Source organism: Myotis nattereri (genome assembly GCF_964212035.1).
Source record: "Myotis nattereri genome assembly, chromosome: 9".
NCBI lineage: Eukaryota > Metazoa > Chordata > Mammalia > Chiroptera > Vespertilionidae > Myotis > Myotis nattereri.
In genome coordinates, this window is record NC_138084.1 from 46,351,992 (window position 1) to 46,372,825 (window position 20,834).

The 20,834-nt window shown below is 57.9% G+C and overlaps 1 protein-coding gene across 4 annotated transcripts in view; it reads left to right on the forward strand.

Annotated features, from left to right (window-relative positions):
* Positions 1-4,145: 4,145 nt before the first annotated feature.
* The window catches only part of MYO7A (myosin VIIA), a gene marked incomplete at its 5' end in the record, with an annotated part of 65,390 nt that continues 48,701 nt past the window's right edge, over positions 4,146-20,834 (forward strand). For 3 of the 4 annotated variants that reach the window (XM_081099918.1, XM_081099919.1, XM_081099920.1), the window contains 7 exons: positions 4,146-4,259; positions 9,706-9,858; positions 17,990-18,174; positions 18,694-18,815; positions 18,895-19,037; positions 19,296-19,409; positions 20,485-20,638. In XM_081099918.1, coding sequence (XP_080956044.1) covers positions 4,161-4,259; positions 9,706-9,858; positions 17,990-18,174; positions 18,694-18,815; positions 18,895-19,037; positions 19,296-19,409; positions 20,485-20,638 — 970 coding nt within the window. Of the gene's footprint in view, positions 4,260-9,705; positions 9,859-17,965; positions 18,175-18,693; positions 18,816-18,894; positions 19,038-19,295; positions 19,410-20,484; positions 20,639-20,834 lie in introns of all 4 variants that reach the window. The other variant, XM_081099917.1, reaches the window with a different exon arrangement.

Here is a 20,834-nt window from a genome sequence, read left to right on the forward strand (position 1 = left end):
TGTGTCGGGAAGCAGAACCTCAATGAATTGAGACAGTGCTCTGGAGAATGGCAGGGTTACATCCGTATTTATACATTCCAATCAAAGGAGGGACATAGGTGGGTTACATGAAATTCATTGGTGATAGACTAAGGAGGTGGGATTAAGCGAAGCGGGGGAAACCTCTGGGATTGGATAAAAAGTAAAATGATGGACACATACTTAGGTGGGTGCAGGAACAATTCACATGATGATGAAGGAATCTGTGGTATCGGTCCTGGGGCCCAGCACATGAGGTTGTGCCCCAGGGGCTCCAGACACAGGGAAGTCACAAGCTACCCAGACATTTCAAGGCTATGTTACCATAGATGCAAAAAGACAGATAGGCTCAGTTACGGTAAAGGTTGACCTTGTCAGGGAAGATACCGGCCTAGGACGTAACTGCCCACCATCACTGCTTTTAGTTAAAGTTTAATTTCAGACCGTCCTTTGTGGTGACTTTAGGTCTCCGAGTTTGCAAGACCCCCATGCAGGCCTCCCCTGAGCTTGTCAGGTCAGCGTGTGGCCCCTTTCGTCCACCAGACCTAAGCAGAGACACTTAAGTCACTGTCCTCCTGGTATCAGGCCTTGGTTAGGTGGCTCTAGTCCCTTCTCTTTGCTGTGTGGCCCCACGCTCCTTGCTCAGCCTCTCTGAGCCTCCATCTCCTGCTGACACCAGGTCTTTCATTTTGGTTTTCTGTGTGCCAGACTCTGAGCTGGGTTGGGGGGTCCAGATGACGCAGCTAGCCTTGCCCTCTGGCTACCCCCAGCCCAAGCGTCCAGCTGGCCTTTTGGGCCCATGAATTGTCTGCGGGCAGAGACCTTATCAGTGCTCTGCGTTCTGCTCACAGAGCTGCACAGGGTTGGGCCCAGGGCATGTCGGGAGAAAGCCCTGGGTTTGGAGTTGGTCGGGCTAGGCTTCATTTCTGGCTCTGCCACAAAATGGCCGTGTGAACTGGAGCACGTTTCTTGACGTCCTTGTGGAGATAATCGGAGATGGAATCTCCTGCTTAAAGGTTATCATGATGTTCCATGAAATAGGTTGAGGGAAACATTGTGGGGGTCATTGTGAGTCAGCACAGAGCAATGTCCTGGAGTCAGTCAGCCTGTCTCTCTCTCTCTCTCTCTCTCTCTCTCTCTCTCTCTCTCTCTCTCACACACACACAACACACCCTCCTCTCTCACACATGCTCTCTCTTACATACTCACACACCCTCTCACTTGTATGCTCATGTGTGCCCCTCTCTCTCTCTCTCTCTCTCTCTCTCTCTCTCTCTCTCTCTGAGACAAATTTTGCTTTCCTGCGTTTGACCCTGGGAATCACAGATGAAGACTCAGACCCAGCCCCGCAGGCCGGTGGGGAATGGACTCAGGTGGTGATGACCTGGCGTGGTGCTGGCTGCACCAAGGGATGCCTTCATTCTCCACAGAGCAGCCAGGGTGGAGCTCTGAACATCACTCCTTTCTCCTGCTTAACACCTCCCACTGGCTTCATACTTAAAAGCCCAGCGCCTGTCCATGGCTTTCAGGGCTGCCACTGCTGCCCCCGGCACTCTGCCGGGTCACTGCTCTGTCCCCAAAGCCTGGCCCAGGCCTGGCCCACAGCTGGCTCTCCGCAAATATGTGCTGAATTAATGAATGAACTCTTCAGGAGTTGGGGAGGAGGAGGAGGAAAGTAGGGAGGTGCGGAGGGGCCAAGGAGAGATGCTATTTGTTCTGGATCTGGACAGGCAGGTGGGTGGTGGGCAGGTGAAGAAGAACAGCCTGGGCAGGGGGGTGTCAGGTGGCCCCAGGGCTAGCACTCAGGAAGCTCAGCTTGGGCCCCGGTCTAAAGCAGACATGGGGGTTACAGGGGGCCGTTTATGGAAGCAGCCATGCAGGCCGGGCACACAGTAGATGCTCAGTAAACATGTAAGTTCTCCTCCCCTCCCAGAGGCTCTCCAATTATGTTGACTTTTTCTGAGGGAAAGCTTGGGTTTGGACGAAGCCTGTCTCTAACACGCGCTAACCTCCCATAAAGCAAAGACCCACAGTGGCAGCTGTGGCTGAAAAATAGTTGTTTCCAGTGTGAATCGGAGGGGGTTGGAACGGTGATGAGTTGACCTTGGGACTCACTGAGCCCACCTCTCACTGGGACATGTGGAAACCGAGGCTCCGAGTGGTCAGCCACTGGTCCAAGGCCAAGCGGGTCCTACAACCCAGTCTCCTGACTCACAGCCCAGCGCTCTTTCCCTGGGCCATTCCCATGGGCTAATTTCATTGCGAGTCAGTTTTTATCAGCTGTTAGGTTTCTAACTGCTGCTTGATAGTAAGTTATATTTTTATTAGGATGTCTACCTCCTGGAGAATTTGGGAACCACCAAAAAGAATATTCTTATGAGGATTAGAATAAAATCCAAACACTTACTTGCAGGCCAGTGAGAGCCCCTCTTCCCCGGAGCGTGCCCACTCTGTGACTGACCTCTCTCTCCTCAGGTCCTGACACAGGGACCTCCCTGCCGTTCCTTCCTGCCTTGGGGCCTCTGCACGTGTCATTCCCTCTGCCCAGATTTCTGTCCTTGTTCTTTCCTTGTCTGGCTGCTTCTCGCCTTTTGGGTCTCAGCTCAGAGATTTCCTGCACAGAGCGGCTTCCCTGGCTACTGCACCTACGATCGGCCACTCAGCCGTTCTCCACCGCGGTGCGTATCTCCCTCACAGCCCTCACCACCATTCAGCGTGGTCGAGTTAACGTACTTGCTCGGCTCTTTGTTTTCTGTGTCCTCCCAACCAGAGTGCAGACTCCATGTCGCTGCTCGATCCCAGCATTTGGCTCAGTCGGTGCCGTGTATTCAGCAGGTGCTCCATACATGCTTGTTGATTGCATCGTGGTGGAAAGTTGTGGCTCGAAGTCCGTTTCTCTGACTTTGGGTTTTACATTTGGCTTCCACGTGCCCTATTGAGAGCCAGGCCCTACGGCAGCTGCTTCCGAGGACACAAACATGACCCCCCATTCCCCCCCCCACCCCAGCCCCCAGGGTCAGGGCTCTACCCACAAGCCAGGAGATGGTGCGACTGAACTCATATCACAGGGCCTGGCCCCGAGCGCTGTCACTGTGAGGAACCCTTAACTACAACCATGAGAATCGGCCCTTTCGGGTGTCCTGTGGGGCCGCCTCCTTTAGGACCGAGGAGATGTGGTTTGGGTGTCTTGGTGTTTTGCCGGAAGCCGGTCCATCCTTGCTGCTTGACACAGTCGCTGCAGGATAGAAACATCTGCACAGCATATGTTTCAAGGGATCTGGCGTATATAGCATACTGTTCTTAATATGTTTGCTCCCCTTAGCACTGTGTGTTTTAACCAAGGTCACCTCTCCGAGAAAGGTTGTTTCCCCAGGTAGGGATTTTTCCCTGAAGTCAGGGAGGGGATGAAACTCCTTAACTAAGTGCCAGGCGGGTAGTTAATCAATTTAACTACAAACAATCATGCTTAAGCTACATAATCTTTACTCCCTGGAATGGAGATAAGAAACGCCCTAACCTTTGTAATAGAAATTGACAGGATTAAAATCAACTGGTATAAATACGGATGTAACAAGACAATAAAAAGCAGAACCTCTCTGGAGATCCAGACCGGAACTTGGCTGGAGATCCTGGCTGGAGATCCTGGCTAGGCTGCTGATCAACTGAACACTGTCTCCGTGTCCTTCCTTCTTCGCCGACTCCGTCTACGCCTTTGGGAACCCCTGGACCTGCTGGGGTTGGACCCCGGCAGTGTTTCTACCTAAACCTCAGTGAGTCCGCTCTACATGTGTGAGGTGCAGAGCCTCGGAGAGCCGGGCTTGGAACAGGCCTGGGGTCGAAGCTGCCCAGCTGTGTGATCTCGGCTCTTCTCTCCAAGCCTCTGCTTTTCATCTGTAAAATCAGGGCAGTGATGGCTGCTACAGAGGGGGGGCGATGACATTGCCTAAATGCCCAGCCCAGGGCCTGGCACCAAATGGCTTTCAGCAAGTGCAAGTACCCTTTTCTTCCCTCTCCTGTGGTTGGCACAGAAGCCTCTGGTGGGGGTGGGGATGGGGCACAGGGCTGCTTGGAAGGGGTGCCCGAACCTCATCCCTGCTGACCTGGCCTGGGATGTCTCTCACCCACAGGGGGACTATGTCTGGATGGACCTGAGATCCGGGCAGGAGTTCGATGTGCCCATCGGGGCGGTGGTGAAGCTCTGCGACTCTGGGCAGATCCAGGTGGTGGACGATGAGGGCAATGTGAGTAGCCCCCTATCTCCCCCCATCCCCATGCCCTGGGGAGGACACGGGCTGACAGGTGACCTGAGGTAGGCGCCAAGCAGTGACCCCCCCCTCAAGGGGGTAGAGGTGGTGCCTGTGCCCTCACTGTCACCTCTCACTGCCCCCCCCCCCCCCCGGAGTTCTCCACTTCTGCCCCAGGCTACCTGTTCTATGTCCACAAGCATAGTCCATGCTTCCTACTGTTAGAGATAAGTGTCTGCGCGGGCGTGTGCACATGTGCGGTGAGGCGGCGGGTGCCCCAGGCTGGGAGCTCTTCAGACACCAGTGTGCTTCGGGGTTGGACAGACTAGGCTCATATTCCATCGCCCACTGACTAGCTGTGCAAGCTTTGCCAAATCTTTTTTCCTCCTGAGCCTCACTGTTTTCTTCTGTAAAATGGGGATAACAGGAACTATGTCACAGGGTGTTGACCCACAAATGAGATCACACATGGAGAACACCCCAGGAAAGTGAGAGCTTGGAAACGCCCTTGGTCTCACTCTATTGCAGCGGTTCTCAGCCTGTGGGTCGCGACCCCTTTGGGGGTCGAACGACCCTTTCACAGGGGTCGCCTAAGACCATCAGAAAACACATATATAATTACATATTGTTTTTGTGATTAATCACTATGCTTTAATTATGTTCCATTTGTAACAATGAAATTGGGGGTCACCACAACATGAGGAACTGTATTAAAGAGTCACGGCATTAGGAAGGTTGAGAACCACTGGTCTATTGGGTTAAGGCATCCTGTGAATTCATTGTCCACCCGACTTCCCCTGGGAATCAGCCTGACGGGTTAACCCTTTACCTCCCGTGTCTCCTCTGTCTCCTGAAGGAGAGGGACACGGGAAGTGTGAGTTGGTAGTGAGAGTGGGGCTTTGAGGAGGGAAGGAAAGGTGTGAGGAAGGTGCACGGTCTGGATGAGGGCTCAGAGGGGAAGCCTCTGAACACGTGTGCATGTGTGTTGCACGTGTGTATGTGCATGGGGACGTGCAGATGTGGTGCAGAGAACAGGGTGGCTGCTTAGCAGGGACGTGAGGGACTCAGAGAGATTCAGTTCCACCATAATTTGGGTTGCACTCATCTCTAGCCCAATAGAGATGGGGCTGAGTCCTTGTCTTAGCCTCCTAGTCTGACGGGGGAGAAGGAGAGGACAGCAACGTGGAGCAGAAGGCTCTGCTGGGGAGAGGGGAGGGCTCAGGACATTGGAGGCCATGTAGTGGACATGGAGGGAGAGGGCATCACTGTTACCCCTGCAGCTCCCGGGACATCCCCATCAGGGTCTGCACAGCCCTTTGACCCCGTTCCGTCTTTGGGTCCTCACAGCGTCTGTGACAGGCCAAGTGGGCAGCCACTGTTACCCCCAGGGACACTGCGCACAGAGAGGGGCCAGGGAACTAGTCACACAGCTGCAGGTGACGGTGCTGGGGTGAGGACCCAGGCCCTCTGGCCTCTGTGCATCCCATTCCCCTCCCAACATCTCAGTGGCCACTTGGGGCTCAGGTTCATTCACCACCTTTTGTGCCCTGGGTTTGGGAGCGCCTGCAGGGTCATTCCTGAGGCTCCAGTTCTCAGACGCCCCAGGAAGCCACTGGCTGCAGCCACAAAAGGGGGGCTGGCAGCACAGACAGGCCCACGAACCTGCCTGCAGCCTTCAGGGTGGGGCCCCGGGACGCTGCCTGCAGGCTTGAGTTTCAGCGGGGTCATGTTGCATGTCAGATGGTGTCCCGTAACTGTGTCACCAGATCTCAGAGGTCCCCTCCCAGCCCCCCCACTGAGGCCCTGAGACTGGGGGCTGCATGACTGGCTGACGTGGAGCAGGATGGGGAGGATGGGCTTGCCTCAGTGGAATCGGGTGCCTGGGCTCTGGCCTCCTCTTTCACCAGCCTTTCTCACGCTCATGCCCGCCTCACCCCTCCAGGCCCTCTCTTTTATTCCTGTCATCCCACAGACTTCTTCAACTTGAGGGTAGGGACCAGGTGACTCACATCCAGTTCTCCAGAGCTCAACAAAGGGTCTGCCCAGACAACGTTCTCCATAGAGGCCTGCTGAATGAATGAATGAATAAGTGATGAATGGCAGGTCATGGTTGCAGCCCTCATTGGAATCCTAACACTCCGCCTTTGCCCAAGCCCTTCCCATGGCAGATGCACCTCCTTCCCTCCCTCTCAGAGCAGGTGGCCCCCCTCTCTCCGAGCTCAGTGCCAGGCCAGCTCTTTTCCACACGTGCCACAGTCCCTGCAATTGGCCATGGTCTCTCTCGCTCCCTCCCCCTCTCTCTCAGGGCCGGGCCTTGGTTTCCGCCCTGGTTACACTTTGGTCCGTGTTGTGGGTGGACATTGACCTGAGGGTGCTGCCTCAGCCGGGAAGGGGTGGGGAGAGACTCGGCTCTGCCGTTGGGCTGGACAGGCCACTGTACCTCTGGAGCGTGACTCCTCGCTGTAAACCCGCGGCCGGTCGCTCTGTCCCGAGGGAGTATGACACCCAGCGCTGGCTGAGGAATGCCCAGGCTCCTTTGTAGATCTCGCAGGAGTAAAGCAAAGGTCGGCCTTCATTGTATCAGTGAATCCTCCCAACATCCCCAAGAAGAAGGGGCTGTTGCTCTAATTCCCATTTCGTAGGTGAAGTCGTGGAGGCCCAGGGGAGCAGTGACGTGAACAAGGTTACAGGGTCACACAGGGGCTCAGTCGCCTCTTCCCTCTGTGCTGAGCGGTTTGGGGAGTAATTATGGGCCCAGAGTTGGGGTCAAGTGGGGAAGGCAGACAGCTTGCCCGCGAGTCCTCTCTCTCCGGCCCACAGTCAGTGAGAGGGGACCAGGCGGAGGGAATTTTCCACCTGGATCAGCTTTTACGAGGAACAGGGAGCCTGGGCGAGAGGAATGTTCCGCTTGGGACTGGAAAGCCCAGGCGCGTTCTTCGATCTCACCGCCCGGCCCATTCACGCCGCGGGGAGAGCTGCGTGAGGGCCTGACCTGGCCCAGGAGGTGCCTGGAAATGCCAGGGAAACCGAGGGTGTGGGCACTGGCTGGCCTGGGCCTGAGCCTCTGAGGGCCTTGTGCAGGCCACCGCCCTGCTCTGGTCCTAGTCCCCCAGGTGAAGTGAGGGGTTGGGATAGGAGACCTCTGGGGTCCCCCGTGACCAGGACTTCTGCTTCTGATTCAGACCTGATCCGCCGTGCTCGCCAGCTGGCCACTGGCCCATTAGCGAGTCCCTGCCATGGTCCCTGTAGGGGGCACTGTGGATGGGACACCGCAGCCAGGGAGCCTGGCCCCCAGGAGTGCCCAGCCTGGGGCAAGTTGGGGGGGTGGGTCAGGGACAGAGCTGCACTCAGACAGTGGCAACCCAGGTGACCACTGCCTCACAGTGGGAGACCCAGGCCACGTGGGGACCCAGAGGAGGCCCCTGACCGTGCTTGCGGTGGACGTGGGCGGGGGGCACGGGTGGAGCATGTGAGGGTGGGCAGACGTGTCGTGGAGGCTTTGGAAACTGGGGAACATCTGAGCTGAGCCTCAAAGGCTGATGGAAAGAAGGGAGAGGGGACAGCACGAGCCAGTCACAGAGGGGTTTGGGGCCATGACCACCAGCCTCCCCTGGCCTGGAAGCACAGAGGTAACTGGAGCACAGGCTGGCGGTCCTGGTGTCCGGCTCACGCTGGCCCTTGAACGCCAGGCTGAAGAGCACGTGTGTGGGGGAGTCAGAGAAGCGCTGAAAGCCCCCGAGTGGTGGGATCAGACTGGTGCCTGAGGAAACGCCAGGGGGTGAGGGGTGGGAGGGGAGGACTGGAGGGAGGTGGAGGACTGCAGGGGGCAGGGACCAAGTGAGAGCTGGTGTTCCGGATCAGGATCAGCATAGGGGCTTGAGGTTGGCGAGGAGGGCGCTTTAGAGGATTGAGTGGGTAGGAGTGATGACCAGTTGGATTGGGGGTGAGATGGGATGGGGTGGGCGGCGATGCCCAGATTCCTGCTAAGAAGTTTCCTGCTAGCATCTAGCCACAGGGGCTGGTTCTCCCGGAGGGGACCTGGAGGAGAATCGTGACTTGTCCATCACACCTGCTCAGCAAGTCGGAGGCTTGAGCTGGAAGGTGGCAGAGGGACCCCAAAGTCAGGTTCCTGCCAGGTCCTGAGGCTCCCAGGTTCTGGCATTTGGGAGGAGGGAGGGGGCCCCAGAGGTCTGTGGGGGCTTGACTCAGGCTGTGGCTACACCCCAGAGCACAGGTCAGACTCACTTCCCTGGAGGGCTGGCATTGTGAGGAGAAGGTGCTGGAGACTAGGGGGAAGGTGAGGGGTGAGGGGGAGGGAGCGGGGGAGAGGCTTTCAGCGCTGGGAGGAAACCTGGGCTTTGCTAGTTTGTTGAGAGTCAATGCTGTTGGCCAGATGCTCCACCGCCTGCCACCCGGTGGCAGCAGGGAATATTGCAGGGAAGAGGAGGGGAGCCGGAGGGCAACCTGTCCTGTTTCTGCTTCTGCTCAGTAGTGAAAGCGCCCAGGCTCCACGGGCATCAAACCCATGAAATACACCCCGAATGGGTCCACTTCTCCCCATCTCCACTGCTCCCACCCTCCATCACCAGCCTCAGCCTGTGCATGTGCCGTTCTCTGGACCTGGAATTTCCTCTCGTGGGGACTCCCACATCTTTTTTTTAAAAAATATATTTTATTGATTTTCCACAGAGAGGAAGGGAGAGGGACAGAGAGTAGAAACATCGATGAGAGAGAAACATCGATCAGCTGCCTCCTGCACACCCCTCACTGGGGTTGTGCCTGCAACCAACGTACATGCCCTTGACTGGAATCGAACCCAGGACCTCTCAGTCCCCAGGCCGACGCTTTATCCACCGAGCAAAACCGGCCAGGGAAAAGGATTCCCACATCTTACAGGGTCTCTTTCTTATCATTCAGGTCTGAGCTTAACTACCCCCTCCTCGGAGAGGTGGCCCCTGACCACATTGTCTAACGTCGGTCCCCCAGTGGCTCTCCATGCTCTGTGCCTGTTGCTTTATCCCTGGAACTCTCTGAAGTTACTTTTTGTGCATGTGTTTACCGGAGTCTAGATTGGAAGCCAAGGCTAACTCCAAGTATTACACTTTCCATCCCATCCCACAACGTGACTGGGGGACCCTCATCCCCTTTATGACAACCTATGGGGCCACAGTCCCTGGCCTGCCTACCTGCCTCTGAGGTCTGTCGAGAGAATCCCTAAGAGGAGGAGGAGAGGCCCCTGGGGGTTGGGGTGGGAAGTACCGTCCTCATAGACTCAAACCTGTTAGTACGGATGGCGTTTGGCTGAGGAAGAGAATAAAGAGAACAAAACCCTTAGCAGGGTCGCATGGACTGGGGGTTCCCTTCCGTCCAGGGCCTCTCCCCGATCCTCCCGCAGCCTGGGATCGGGAGCGCACCCTGACATAAGCCCCTGTGCCTCCCGCAGGAACACTGGATCACCCCGCAGAAGGCCACGCACATCAAGCCCATGCACCCCACGTCGGTCCACGGTGTGGAGGACATGATCCGCCTGGGGGACCTCAATGAGGCTGGCATCCTGCGCAACCTGCTCATCCGCTACCGGGACCACCTCATCTATGTGAGTGCCACCTGCCTGGCTGCCCCGGGCCCCAGTGCCATCCAGGGGCCCAGACTCCCGAGACTGCCAGGCCTGCTGCTGGCCCCGGGCCAGGGACCCCTCTGCCCTGCCCCTGGGGCTGGCTCATCCTCTCTTTGGGGCCGTGGCCTGTGTGGTCTGTGGCTGGGGAAGGAGGCTGTTTGTACCACAGGTTCATGTGCCTCGGTAGGTCTTGGAACCACGGGGAAGCCAGGGCAGAGCTGGTGAGAGGCTCGGTGCTTTGCCCAGAGACAGGGAGCTGCTGCCCCGCCCACCCGGGTCTGCTGTGGGGTCAGGCCTGCTATTGGGTCCACAAGGTCAAGAGAGGAGGGGTTGGGAGCCATATCCTCAGGCAGGGGATGGAGGAGGGCACGTGCTCCTTGTCTCCCCTCCCCCAAACCTCCATATTACACCCCACACTCCACCTGGAAACTCAAGACAAATGAAGACAGTCTCACCCAGACAGGACTGAGCTGATCCCAAGAGGAGGAGGGGCCCATGGGCGTTGAGGGCGGGCAGTGCCCATCAGAACAAGAAGGGCCCACGGAGATCATTTAACTAGAGGTTCTCACACTTTGTGACCCAGGAACCCTTTGTGCTCTTAAAATAATTGAGGCGACATAGCCAGTTTGGCTCAGTGGATAGAGCGTCGGCCTGCGGACCAGAGGGTCCCAGGTTTGATTCCGGCCAAGGGCACGTACCTTGGTTGCAGGCCCTGGCCCTGGTCAGGCCTCGTGCCGGAGGCAGCCAATCACTGTGTTTCTCTCACATCGATGTTTCCCTCTGTCTTCTCTTTCTTCCACTCTCCCTAAAAATCAATGGAAAAATACCCTCGGGTGAGGATTAACCAAAAAAAGAAATTATTGAGGACCCCAAAGTGTGTTTATGTGAGTAATGTCTACTGATATTTACCACATTAGAAATTAAAACCGGGAAACTTCAAACATTTTATTAATTCATTTAAAAATAACCATAAAAATCCATGACAAGATAACATATTGTTATGAAAAAGAACTATATTTGCAAAAAAAAAAAAAAAAGAGATAATGAGATGAGTGACATTGTTGTACAATATTTTCAAATATCCTTAATGTCTGGCTTTAACAGAAGACAACTGGATTCTCATATCTGCTCTGCATCCAGGCTGATGTTTTAGTTAAAGTATATGAAGAAAATCTGGCCTCACTGATATGCAGGTGGAAAAGAAAGACTTGGTGGACTTTCTAAAAGTGTCTGGGGACCCTCAGAGGTCTTTGGGCCACACTTACAACTGTGGATCTACTCCAATAGTCCCATTTTACAGACAGGAAGACTGACACCCCACGAGGTTTAGCCAGGCTCACAGCAGTGTGCAGGGAGAGAGTGGAGGGAGCCCCCGAGGCCAGTCCCCAGGCCCTGGGCAGGCTGGTATGGAGGGCATGCTCAGGGGGCTGTGGGGTGACAAGTGCTTGGGAGAAGTGCGGAGAAGGTTCCGAGGGATTTGCAGGAGGGAGGTGTCACTCCCAGCTCGGGGAGAGTGGTGGGGCTCCTGGAGGTGGGTGAGGCTGGCTGGTAGAGATGGCATTCAGGGAAGGGCACTGCATGCCTAGAGGCGGAGACAGGACCACGCCTGGTGAGTGAGTGGCACAGGGTCGTTCAGGTTGTCAGGACCATGAAGGGGAGCCAGGGGTTGCCCCTGAGGAATCACAGCAAGGAGCTCTCTGGGCGAGGGGCCCATCCCCTTAGAAGCCCGGGCACTGTGGCCCCAGAGCTGCTGGGAGGCCCTCTGCCACCCTCCCCACGCTGGGTGCCTCTGGGGCTTCAGGCTCCCAAGGAGAGGCTGTGTCTGGGCCCTTGGCATCCACCCCTGGCGCAGGCACAGCAAGCGGCTTTCACAGGGAGCCCTTTGCACTGACAGGGGGTGGGGCTAGAATTCAAGCCAAGGCCAGAGATTCCCCTGAGGGCCCACTGGTGTCTGCACCCCAGTCATTGGCAGTCCCCCCCTTGCTCCTCTCCCTGGGTGGCAGGTGGACACCGCGGGGTCCAGGGCTCTCCGTGGCCACTCCCTCAGGCTGAGTGGAGGCTGGCACTGAGTCTGGATGCAGCAGGGAGGTGCCCACCCGCCCGAGGTCACTGCCAGAGCCATTTCCTGACCCACCCTCCTGCCAGGAGGCCGGGCCCCTCCCAGCTAGGAGCTGAGGGAGGTGGGAGGTGTCTCCACCGTGGACCCTGCAGACCGTGTCTGAGAATCACTCTGAGGCCTGGAGGTGGTTATTTTACACAGTTCAGTGATTTTGCAGACGAACTGGTTGCTCACGTGGGAGGCAGTTGGTTCGTAGACTGAATCAAGGAAAAAGGCGAAGGCGGGTTCAGAAGGGCTGCGGTGGGGGGGAACTTCCGAGTCCCAGGGTCAGTGAATCCTGCTTGTGATTGGCTGGCAGCTGGCGGAGAAAGCGGCTGGACATTGCGTCTTCAGAAGGCTGACTAGGGGTCAAAGAAAACCATTCCAGAGGCGGTAGATTCTCCAGAAAATCCCGGGATCTGCACCATCTGCCTCATCGGAAGAGTCACTAGTAACCTTTCTGACCCCTTTTCTGGGTGAGGGAGAGGGGGCAGGGAGGGGACAGGGGACGGAGCTGCCTTCATTCTGAGGCTCCGGTCAGAAAACCAAGCCATGGCCCCTGGAAGGCCCCAGCCTTCTCGTCCATGGGCCTCAGATTCTGGGTGTCTGGGAAGTCGTGCTCAAGAGCTTTAGGGTTCAAGGGAGTTTCTGGACTTGGTGGCTCCACGGTTCTGTGACTGGGTGGGTGATGTGGAGGAGAGCAGGGTCTGAAGAAGCAGCTGGGCCGGGCCGTTGTCCCACTCAGAAATCGTACCTGTCCCTCACCATGGCAACCCTGGTCACTTCATGGCTTGGGTTACCCTGGGCACAGCCCCGCACACCCCGGATTTCCTCAGATTACCGCACTGCTCACAGCCATGAGCGGGGGACACCCTGTCCCTGACTGTCTGCCCTGGGCTTGCCTGCTCCAGCTGGCCCGCCCCCAGGAGCCCGCGGGACAGACAGTACCCGGGCCACAAATCGGCCCAGGCACCCCAATAGGAGGGGGCCCTCCGAGGACACCTGGCAATCTCTCATTGGGGACCCAGAGGCCAGGGGCTGTCCCTGGGTTCTGCAGGGAACAGGTGGCAGGGCTGATAGGGACCAGGACTTCCTGATGTTGAACAGAGGTCTGGGAGGCCTGCACCCGGTCTTGGCAAGCGGCCTTTGGGGAACCTCTGGCACTCTGGTCACAGCCTTCCCTCCGGTGCAATGAGGAATCTCTTGGGTGGCACCTCTGTGACTCTGGGGAGGTATGTGTGCCCCAGGATGTGTTTGGGTATTCATGGTCTGCTAAGGTAGAGGCTGCAGGCTGGCAGGCCTGAGGGCTTCCTGGAGGAGGTGGAGCTTGAGGTAAAATGGATTCCTGCCACATCTTGGGGGTGGTATCTCTGGCCTCGGGGAGGCCCCCTGATCTTCCCCTGGGGACCTGGAGGCCCCTAGGGACCTTGTGTGCTGTGTTGGGGCTTGGGAATCATCCTTATCTGTCCTCCAGCCCAGCCCAGGGCCCCACAGGGCAGGTTTTATTACTGAGACTTGAGTAAGAGGCCTGCACTGGGCAAGTGGGCAGTCACTGTCTGCTGACTGTGGACTCTCGGAGAGAGAGGCCAGAGGGCTCGGGAAGCAGTGTCAGGGGATGGATGGGCACGAGGCCCAGAGAGGGGCAGGCAGGCCTGGTCTCAAGCCGGCAGTGGCAAGCCTCTTGCTTCTCCTCCCCACCGCCAGCTCCACAGTCCCGCAGGTGCATCCTGAGATTGGGGGAGGTCCAGGTGGGAGAGCTAGAGCTAGAGCTGGGGCTCTGGGCCCAGGTCCCTTGCTCATCCCACTCCCTGCTTCTCTGCTGTGTGATCTCGAAGCCCCTCTCCTTCCTGGAGGCGCAGTTCTCCCTTCTGAGAAGGGAGCGTGACTACGCTTCTCAGCGGCCTTCTGAGGAGGTGAGGGGAGATGCTGTGGAGCTGCGAAGCCCTGCGCCCAACGGGACCTTCCCGTCAGGTGGAGTGTCCTTGCCCTTCTGCGGGGGAGGGTCCTCTCACCGAAGGAAGCGGCCTTGTTTTTATTATTTATTTTGAAATGGGTGTCCGTGCTACAGATTAGAACGTTTTCCTTCTGCCACACAGAGAACCACTGCCATTAATTTCCAATCGATCCTCCAGTGTGCACAGGGGATTGGTTCCAGGACCACCAGTCAATACCCAAATCCGTGGATGCTCAAATCCCTTAGATGAAAGGGTGTGGTATTTGCATATCACCCATGCACCCCCTCCTGTATTCTTTAAATCAGTGGTCACCAACCGTTCAGACCTCACGGAGCACCAGTGGTCTGTGGACCACCGGTTGGCAGCCGCTGCTTTAAATAATCTCTAATGGTACCTAATACAATGTAAATGCTATGTAAATAGTTGTTATTGTTTAGGGAATAATGACAAGGAAAAAAATCTATACATGTTCAGTTCAGACCCAATCATCATTGGCCTAACTACACAGTATGTCAGCAACAACGTAACTTTTGCTGCATATTTTTGACTCATGGTTGGTTGAATCCATAGATGGGGAATCTGTGGATATAGAGGGCTGACTGTATATGTGTATCCTATATAATAAAACCCTAATACACAAATCGACTGAACACTGTAACGACCAGCGGAATGACCGGTGGAATGACCAGTCACTATGACACGCACTGGCCACCAGGGGGCAGACGCTCAATGCAGGAGCTGCCCCCTGGTGGTCAGTGTGCTCCCACAGGTGGAGCACTGCTCAGTCAGAAGCCCAGCGAGCACAGGGGCAGCGGTGGGAGCCTCTCCCGCCTCCACTGCAGGCAGGCAGTAAGGAGCAAGGGGTCCCGCACTGCGAGAGCCCTGGACTGCAGGCTGTGAGAGGGATTGGACCTAAGCCAGCAGGCGGACACCCCCTGAGGGGTCCCGGACTGTGAGAGGGCCCAGGCCAGGCTGAGGGATCACCCCCACAGTGCATGAATTTCGTGCACTGGGCCTCTAAAATATATATGATATAAAATGTGTTACACAATTAAAAATTTTTGTCTATGATGGTAACATTGCCCCCAAACTGTTCCATGCTTTTCCACTGGCCACATGTCTGGGCCATCCTTCCCGTCAGCATAGGTAGGGCTGCCTCAGTGTTGCTGACAGGCCTGTCCCCCGAGCTCCCTTCCCTGCTTTTTCCTGGGCAGCAGGGACTTTCATCACCCATTAATGTAGTCACTCTTTCCGTTAGTCAGTAAGCATTTGCTGAGAGCCCTGCGTGCTGTGCAGGGTGTAGGGGAGAGCGGACCAGAGCTATAGCGGAGTCAGGTGGACCAAGTGGAGTCCCGGTGTGAGCTGTGCTGGGGACACAGGAGGGCGCGGCTTCCTGCAGGCCCTCTCAGCTTGGCCTGGAAGGATGAACAGGAGTTCGCTAGGTGAAGGGGCAGGGGTTGGAGTGTGGGGCTTTTAACTGAGGTGTTTAATATGGAGGGCACCTCTGGCTGTGGGATGGGGCTGGTGAGGGCCAGGCTGTGAGGGCCGGGCTCGGGGTCTTGTGGGCAGGGACAGGATATGGACTTTGTCCTGAGGCCACAGGAAACCGGCTGAGGGTTTTCAGGAGGGGATGACACGCTCAGGTTGTTTAAAAGCTGACCCTGCTCGCAATGGAGGGTAGATGGGAGTGGACAGGGTGGAACCTGGGAGCCCAGCAGGGAGGTGCTTGGCCAGGAGGGGGGTGGCTGTATGCAGGAGCGAGAGGTGTGGAGGGAGGGCCCAGGCCCTGCTCTGCCTGGGGAAGGGTGGTGGTGGCGTGTGGGCCGAGCTGGGAGGCTGAGGAGGAGCCCCTTGGAAGGGAGAGGAGGTCTGGTCTGGACAGGCTGGTGGACGTCAGTGTGGACACCCAAGAGGCAGGGGACTGAGGGCCTGGTGCCCAGGAGGGCCCAGTGGAGAGGCCATGGAGCCCTGATGGGAGGAGGGGGCAGGGCGCAGCCCCAGGAAGGTGCTCCTGGGGTCTCAGCAAGCCCAGGGCCTCTGGCACTGCCCCTGCCCCACCCAGTCACAGACCCAGCTCTCAGACCACCTCTGTCTGGCTCCCTTTTGACTGAAATTAGATCTGAAATACCGTCTCTGCCTGCAGCCTCTGCAGCAGCCGCCCCTCTCCCTGCAGCTGCAGGGCGACCTTTCTCCCAAATGCCATGCCCTTTCATGCTCGATTCTCACTGAGAGACCTTTCCCCACCCTACCTCGAGGAATTCACGGGGGTCCTCGAGCTCCCAGAGCCCCAGGCTTTCCCTCCACGGCCCCCAGGGATGGGCTGTCAGCGGTCCGTGTACCTCAGACACAGTGCTGCATGGAGCCAGCCTCATGCCACGTGGTGCTCAGGGGCCAGGCGGGTGAGCAGATGCTTTAAGGGGGTATAAGGAGGAAGGAAGGGGCACCTAGGGCAGCCGCTCTACACCAGGCACCTGCAAAAGTCATGCTCTTTGGTCTTTACAACAGCCTGGGAGGTAGATGTTAACCACTCCCCTTTACAGATGAGCAAACGCAGGCTGGAGACTCAAAGTGATGCTCTGCCAGAGATGCTCCTTATGGCCACTCACCCCCCGGGGCCCAGAGTCCAGCTGGCTCCCACCGCTGGGCAGGGCTGAGCTGTGGGGGAGGATGGCTGAGGGGGTCCCGGGCTGCGGGTCGGGTCGGCAGGTTCTGCTCTGAGCAGTCAGCCCAGCCCTGGGCTGGTGGGGTTGTTGGTGGAGAAGGACCTTCTCTCCCACCTTCCAACTTCAGACCAGCTGTGCGGGCGGGTGAGTGTGGCACAGAGCCACCCAGCTCTCCATGGTGCTTGGCCTGGCCGCTCCTCTCCAGCCTCCTTCCCTGTCCGCGTCCTGCCCCATCTCTTCCTGCTGGGGCTCCTGCCCACGGTCAGCTGGACAGTGGGGTGAGGCTCAGCCGCTCTGGCTCAGGCTGCTTGAAGGAAGAGCCTGGAGGGAGAGAGTCCTCCAGGCCCCAGAGAAGGGTGGTCCAGGGTGGGCAGAGCCGGGACTGGAGCCCGGGTGTCAGGCTCCCAGCCCAGGGCTTCCAGTGGCCACACCTGGCCCCGGGTGGGCGTTTTCCCTGCCCGCAGCAATGCCTTTCCTGCATGGCCACTCGGGCTGAGGCTGCTGGGGGGCACGGAGGCCTAGGCGGGCGGGAATGGCGGACTGTCACCTCCCTGTGAGGTCACATCTTTCTTCAGCCTGTCCAGGCCCAGATGTCAACACATTTATCGCCAATTACAGGCTGGGCCTGGTACTTTCGGGGTGGGGTGGGGAGGGGCAGGAGGAGGGAGGAGTAGCCCTGGGTGCTTCACTGTGTCCTGGTGGCTTGTTGTCCCCTGAGTGGCAGGGCCAAGCCCACAGCAGGACATTTTGCACAGTTGGGCGCTCTGTGCACTAAGCGGGGAGCCCACAGACAGAGGCTCTTGGAGGGGCCCCTGGCCCTGAGCCTGCACTGCCAGGATGTCTGGAGGTGCCCCGTCCCCAAGCTCAGGGGCAGTGCTGCAGGGACTGAGGCCCACCCAACCCAGCCACACCCGCTCGCCCCTTCAGCTTCTGTGGCCTGGTTCCCCTCCCTCTGTTCTAGAAAGGTCCAGTTTAGAATTCCACTCTAAAAGTTCGGGCTGCGGGGCCGGGGGGCAAAGGTGGGAGCCAGCATTTGAGGAGTACCTACAGTGTGCTAGGAATTTTCTTTCATTTTCATAAACAGTTGATTTATGCCCATTTTACAGATGACGATAAAGAAATCAAGGCTCAGAAACCCTTTCTCCCTCTCTCCTCACTTCCTTCCTCCCTTCATCAAATGTCCCTGACACCTCCTCTGAGCCAGGCCCAGTGCTCCTCTGAAGACCCCCCCCTCCCCAGGCCATAGGGAGACGGGATTCTGGCACCAGAGCCACCAGGCTCCAAAGCCAGTGCTGTCCCTTCCGGAGGGAGGGAGCAGACAGAACCTGAGAGCTTCTGGGGTCAGAGCCTCCCACGGGGGCAGCGGTGAGCTCCCTGGCCCTTGCTCTCCACAGACGTACACGGGCTCCATCCTGGTGGCTGTGAACCCCTACCAGCTGCTCTCCATCTACTCGCCAGAGCACATCCGCCAGTACACCAACAAGAAGATCGGGGAGATGCCCCCGCACATCTTTGCCATTGCCGACAACTGCTACTTCAACATGAAACGAAACAGCCGTGACCAGTGCTGCATCATCAGGTGGGCGGCCCAGCACCAGGGTGGAGGTCCAGGCTTAACCCCAAGAGCACTAGCTATGTGCTCCTGCTAATGTCTCGTAGTATAGAGAATCACCTCCCCTTTCCCAGGTCTTATATCTCTATTAATGCGACCCAAGCTCATGTTAGCTTTTGAGACCAACCTTACTAGAATTGACTGCTGGCTCCTATTAAGTTATGGTCAGTGGAAAGCTCAGGATCCTGTTCTCTCTTGGGCAGAGGGTAAAAGGACAACGCACGATCCAGAATATAATATGTGCCATTCTATATGGCCAGTAGGGAGGGAGGGGTGTGCATGTCGGAATGAAGGGGGAGGAAAGTAACCTCTGGTTGTGGCAGAGCAATGAACTCCTCTAGCCTTCCCAGCCCTGGAAGGTCTCTATTGTCCGCCCATTACACAGACGGGGGAGGACTCGTAGGGGAAGCAGCTTGGGCTGACGCGCTAAGAGGAGGGGGACAACGCAGACTGTGACAGGCCCTGCCTGTGCCTGGGTGTCTGCAGTGGGGAGTCTGGGGCAGGGAAGACAGAGAGCACGAAGCTGATCCTGCAGTTCCTGGCGGCCATCAGTGGGCAGCACTCGTGGATCGAGCAGCAGGTGCTGGAGGCCACCCCCATCCTGGAAGGTAGGGCCAGGGCCGCAGGGGAGGGCTGGGCGGCGGGGCGGGGGCTGACCGTGCCCGTGACCCTCTGCCCACCCTGAAGCCTTCGGGAATGCCAAGACCATTCGCAACGACAACTCAAGCCGCTTCGGGAAGTACATTGACATCCACTTCAACAAGCGGGGTGCCATCGAGGGCGCCAAGATCGAGCAGTACCTGCTGGAGAAGTCGCGCGTCTGTCGCCAGGTGGGCCCAGGCCCGGGGGCAGAGCTGTCCCTCACAGAGCCCCGAGCCGCAGTGCTGTGTGGGATTCACGCGTCCGAATAGCCTCAGTCCCTCGGCGGCTGCCTGCTTGCATGCCCGAAACCCACCATGGAACCACCAGGGGAGCTTTTTCAGAGAAGCCACTTGTTCTAACAGCAAACCGTGTGGCCAGGCTTCCTGATTGGTTCCTGGCGGCCTCCCCCTGTGCTCCTGCCCCCAACACCTGTGCCCCGTTTTCAGGCGCCTGACGAGAGGAACTACCACGTGTTCTACTGCATGCTGGCGGGCATGGGCGAGGACCAGAAGAAGAAGCTGGGCCTGGGCCAGGCCACCGACTACAACTACTTGGCTATGGTGAGGTCCAGGCGGGGCATCCAGGGAGGGGGCAGCCATGCCAGTGAGGCCGGGGTCAGCCCATCCAGCCCCTCCCCAGCCCTAGGCCGGGTGGGTGGGAATTTCCACATGGACTTTCTCCCATCCTCTCGCCGGCCCCACCCCCAGCCCACCCTGGGCTTGTGTGTGCCCTAAGGCCTGTTCCCCACGTTGGGTACACCCCCGCTTGCACACACATCTAGGCAAATTCTCCCCACAGACACACGTAAATGTGTGTAGACGTCCCAGACCCAGGGACACACACACACACACACACACACACACACACACGAGCCCGCCTGTACACATATACTGTACTAGTGTAGTGTAAAGACTTAAAGACTGGGGCCTCTGCCAGGCCCCCAGGAGTGCAGGGTGCAGGACACGGTGGCTTCATACCCGAGGGCTCGCTGATTACGGGGCTCTGGTGCCAGCCTCTTGCTGCTGGCAGGCCACCAAGGAGAAGTGGACCCAGGGCCATTGCTACCACACAGCAGGCTGCCTTGTGGGGCACCAGCTTCCTTAGTCCTGGGGAGACCTGATGGCTGGTTGCCTGGAGATGGGCTGAGCCGTGTGGACACAAGTGTGGGCAATGGCACCTGAGGGATGTGGGACAACGAAGGTGCATGTATGTGTGGTAGGTGTAACGTGCACACACACACACACACACAGACACACACACACACACTCGGGTCTACAGGCACACACAATGGGGCAGGCCCTGCCAATGCTCCTTCACCCCAGGCTGCACCCGGTGAGGGGTTCAAGGCCCTGAGGGTGGGTGTCCCTGGATAGAGGGGAGCACGGCAGGGCCCTGGTGCTGTGCCTGCAGGCAGGGTGATGGGCCAGGCCTGGCGTCAGTGACCCAGGCCTCTTACTCATGGGAAATGGGGCATCCGGGGTTTCCAGACGGAGGAGATGTGTTCCCGAGCAGCCCACGTGGGAGCTTGCTAGCCTTCCTGAGAGTCATGGTGCCCGGAGCCAGGCTGCTTGGCCGGGCAGTGAGGGCCCCCCCCCCATGCCCTCCTTCACCCACTCTCTCCCTCCTGCCCACCAGGGCAACTGCATAACCTGCGAGGGCCGCGAGGACAGCCAGGAGTATGCCAACATCCGCTCCGCCATGAAGGTGCTCATGTTCACTGACACAGAGAACTGGGAGATCTCGAAGCTCCTGGCCTCCATCCTGCACCTTGGCAACCTGCAGTACGAGGGTGAGGGGCCTCAATGCACCCCACTCCCCACCCCTGTACAGAGAGTTCACGTCTCACACTCAGCATGACGCCTAGCTGTCCAGGGGGTGCTGGTGGCTCAGTTCTGACTCAGTTTCTGTCGCATGTGCCTGTGGGAGATTTGAACAGGTCCCCTAGCCTCAGGTGTGGCTTAACTCAGGTGCTGAAATTCCACCAT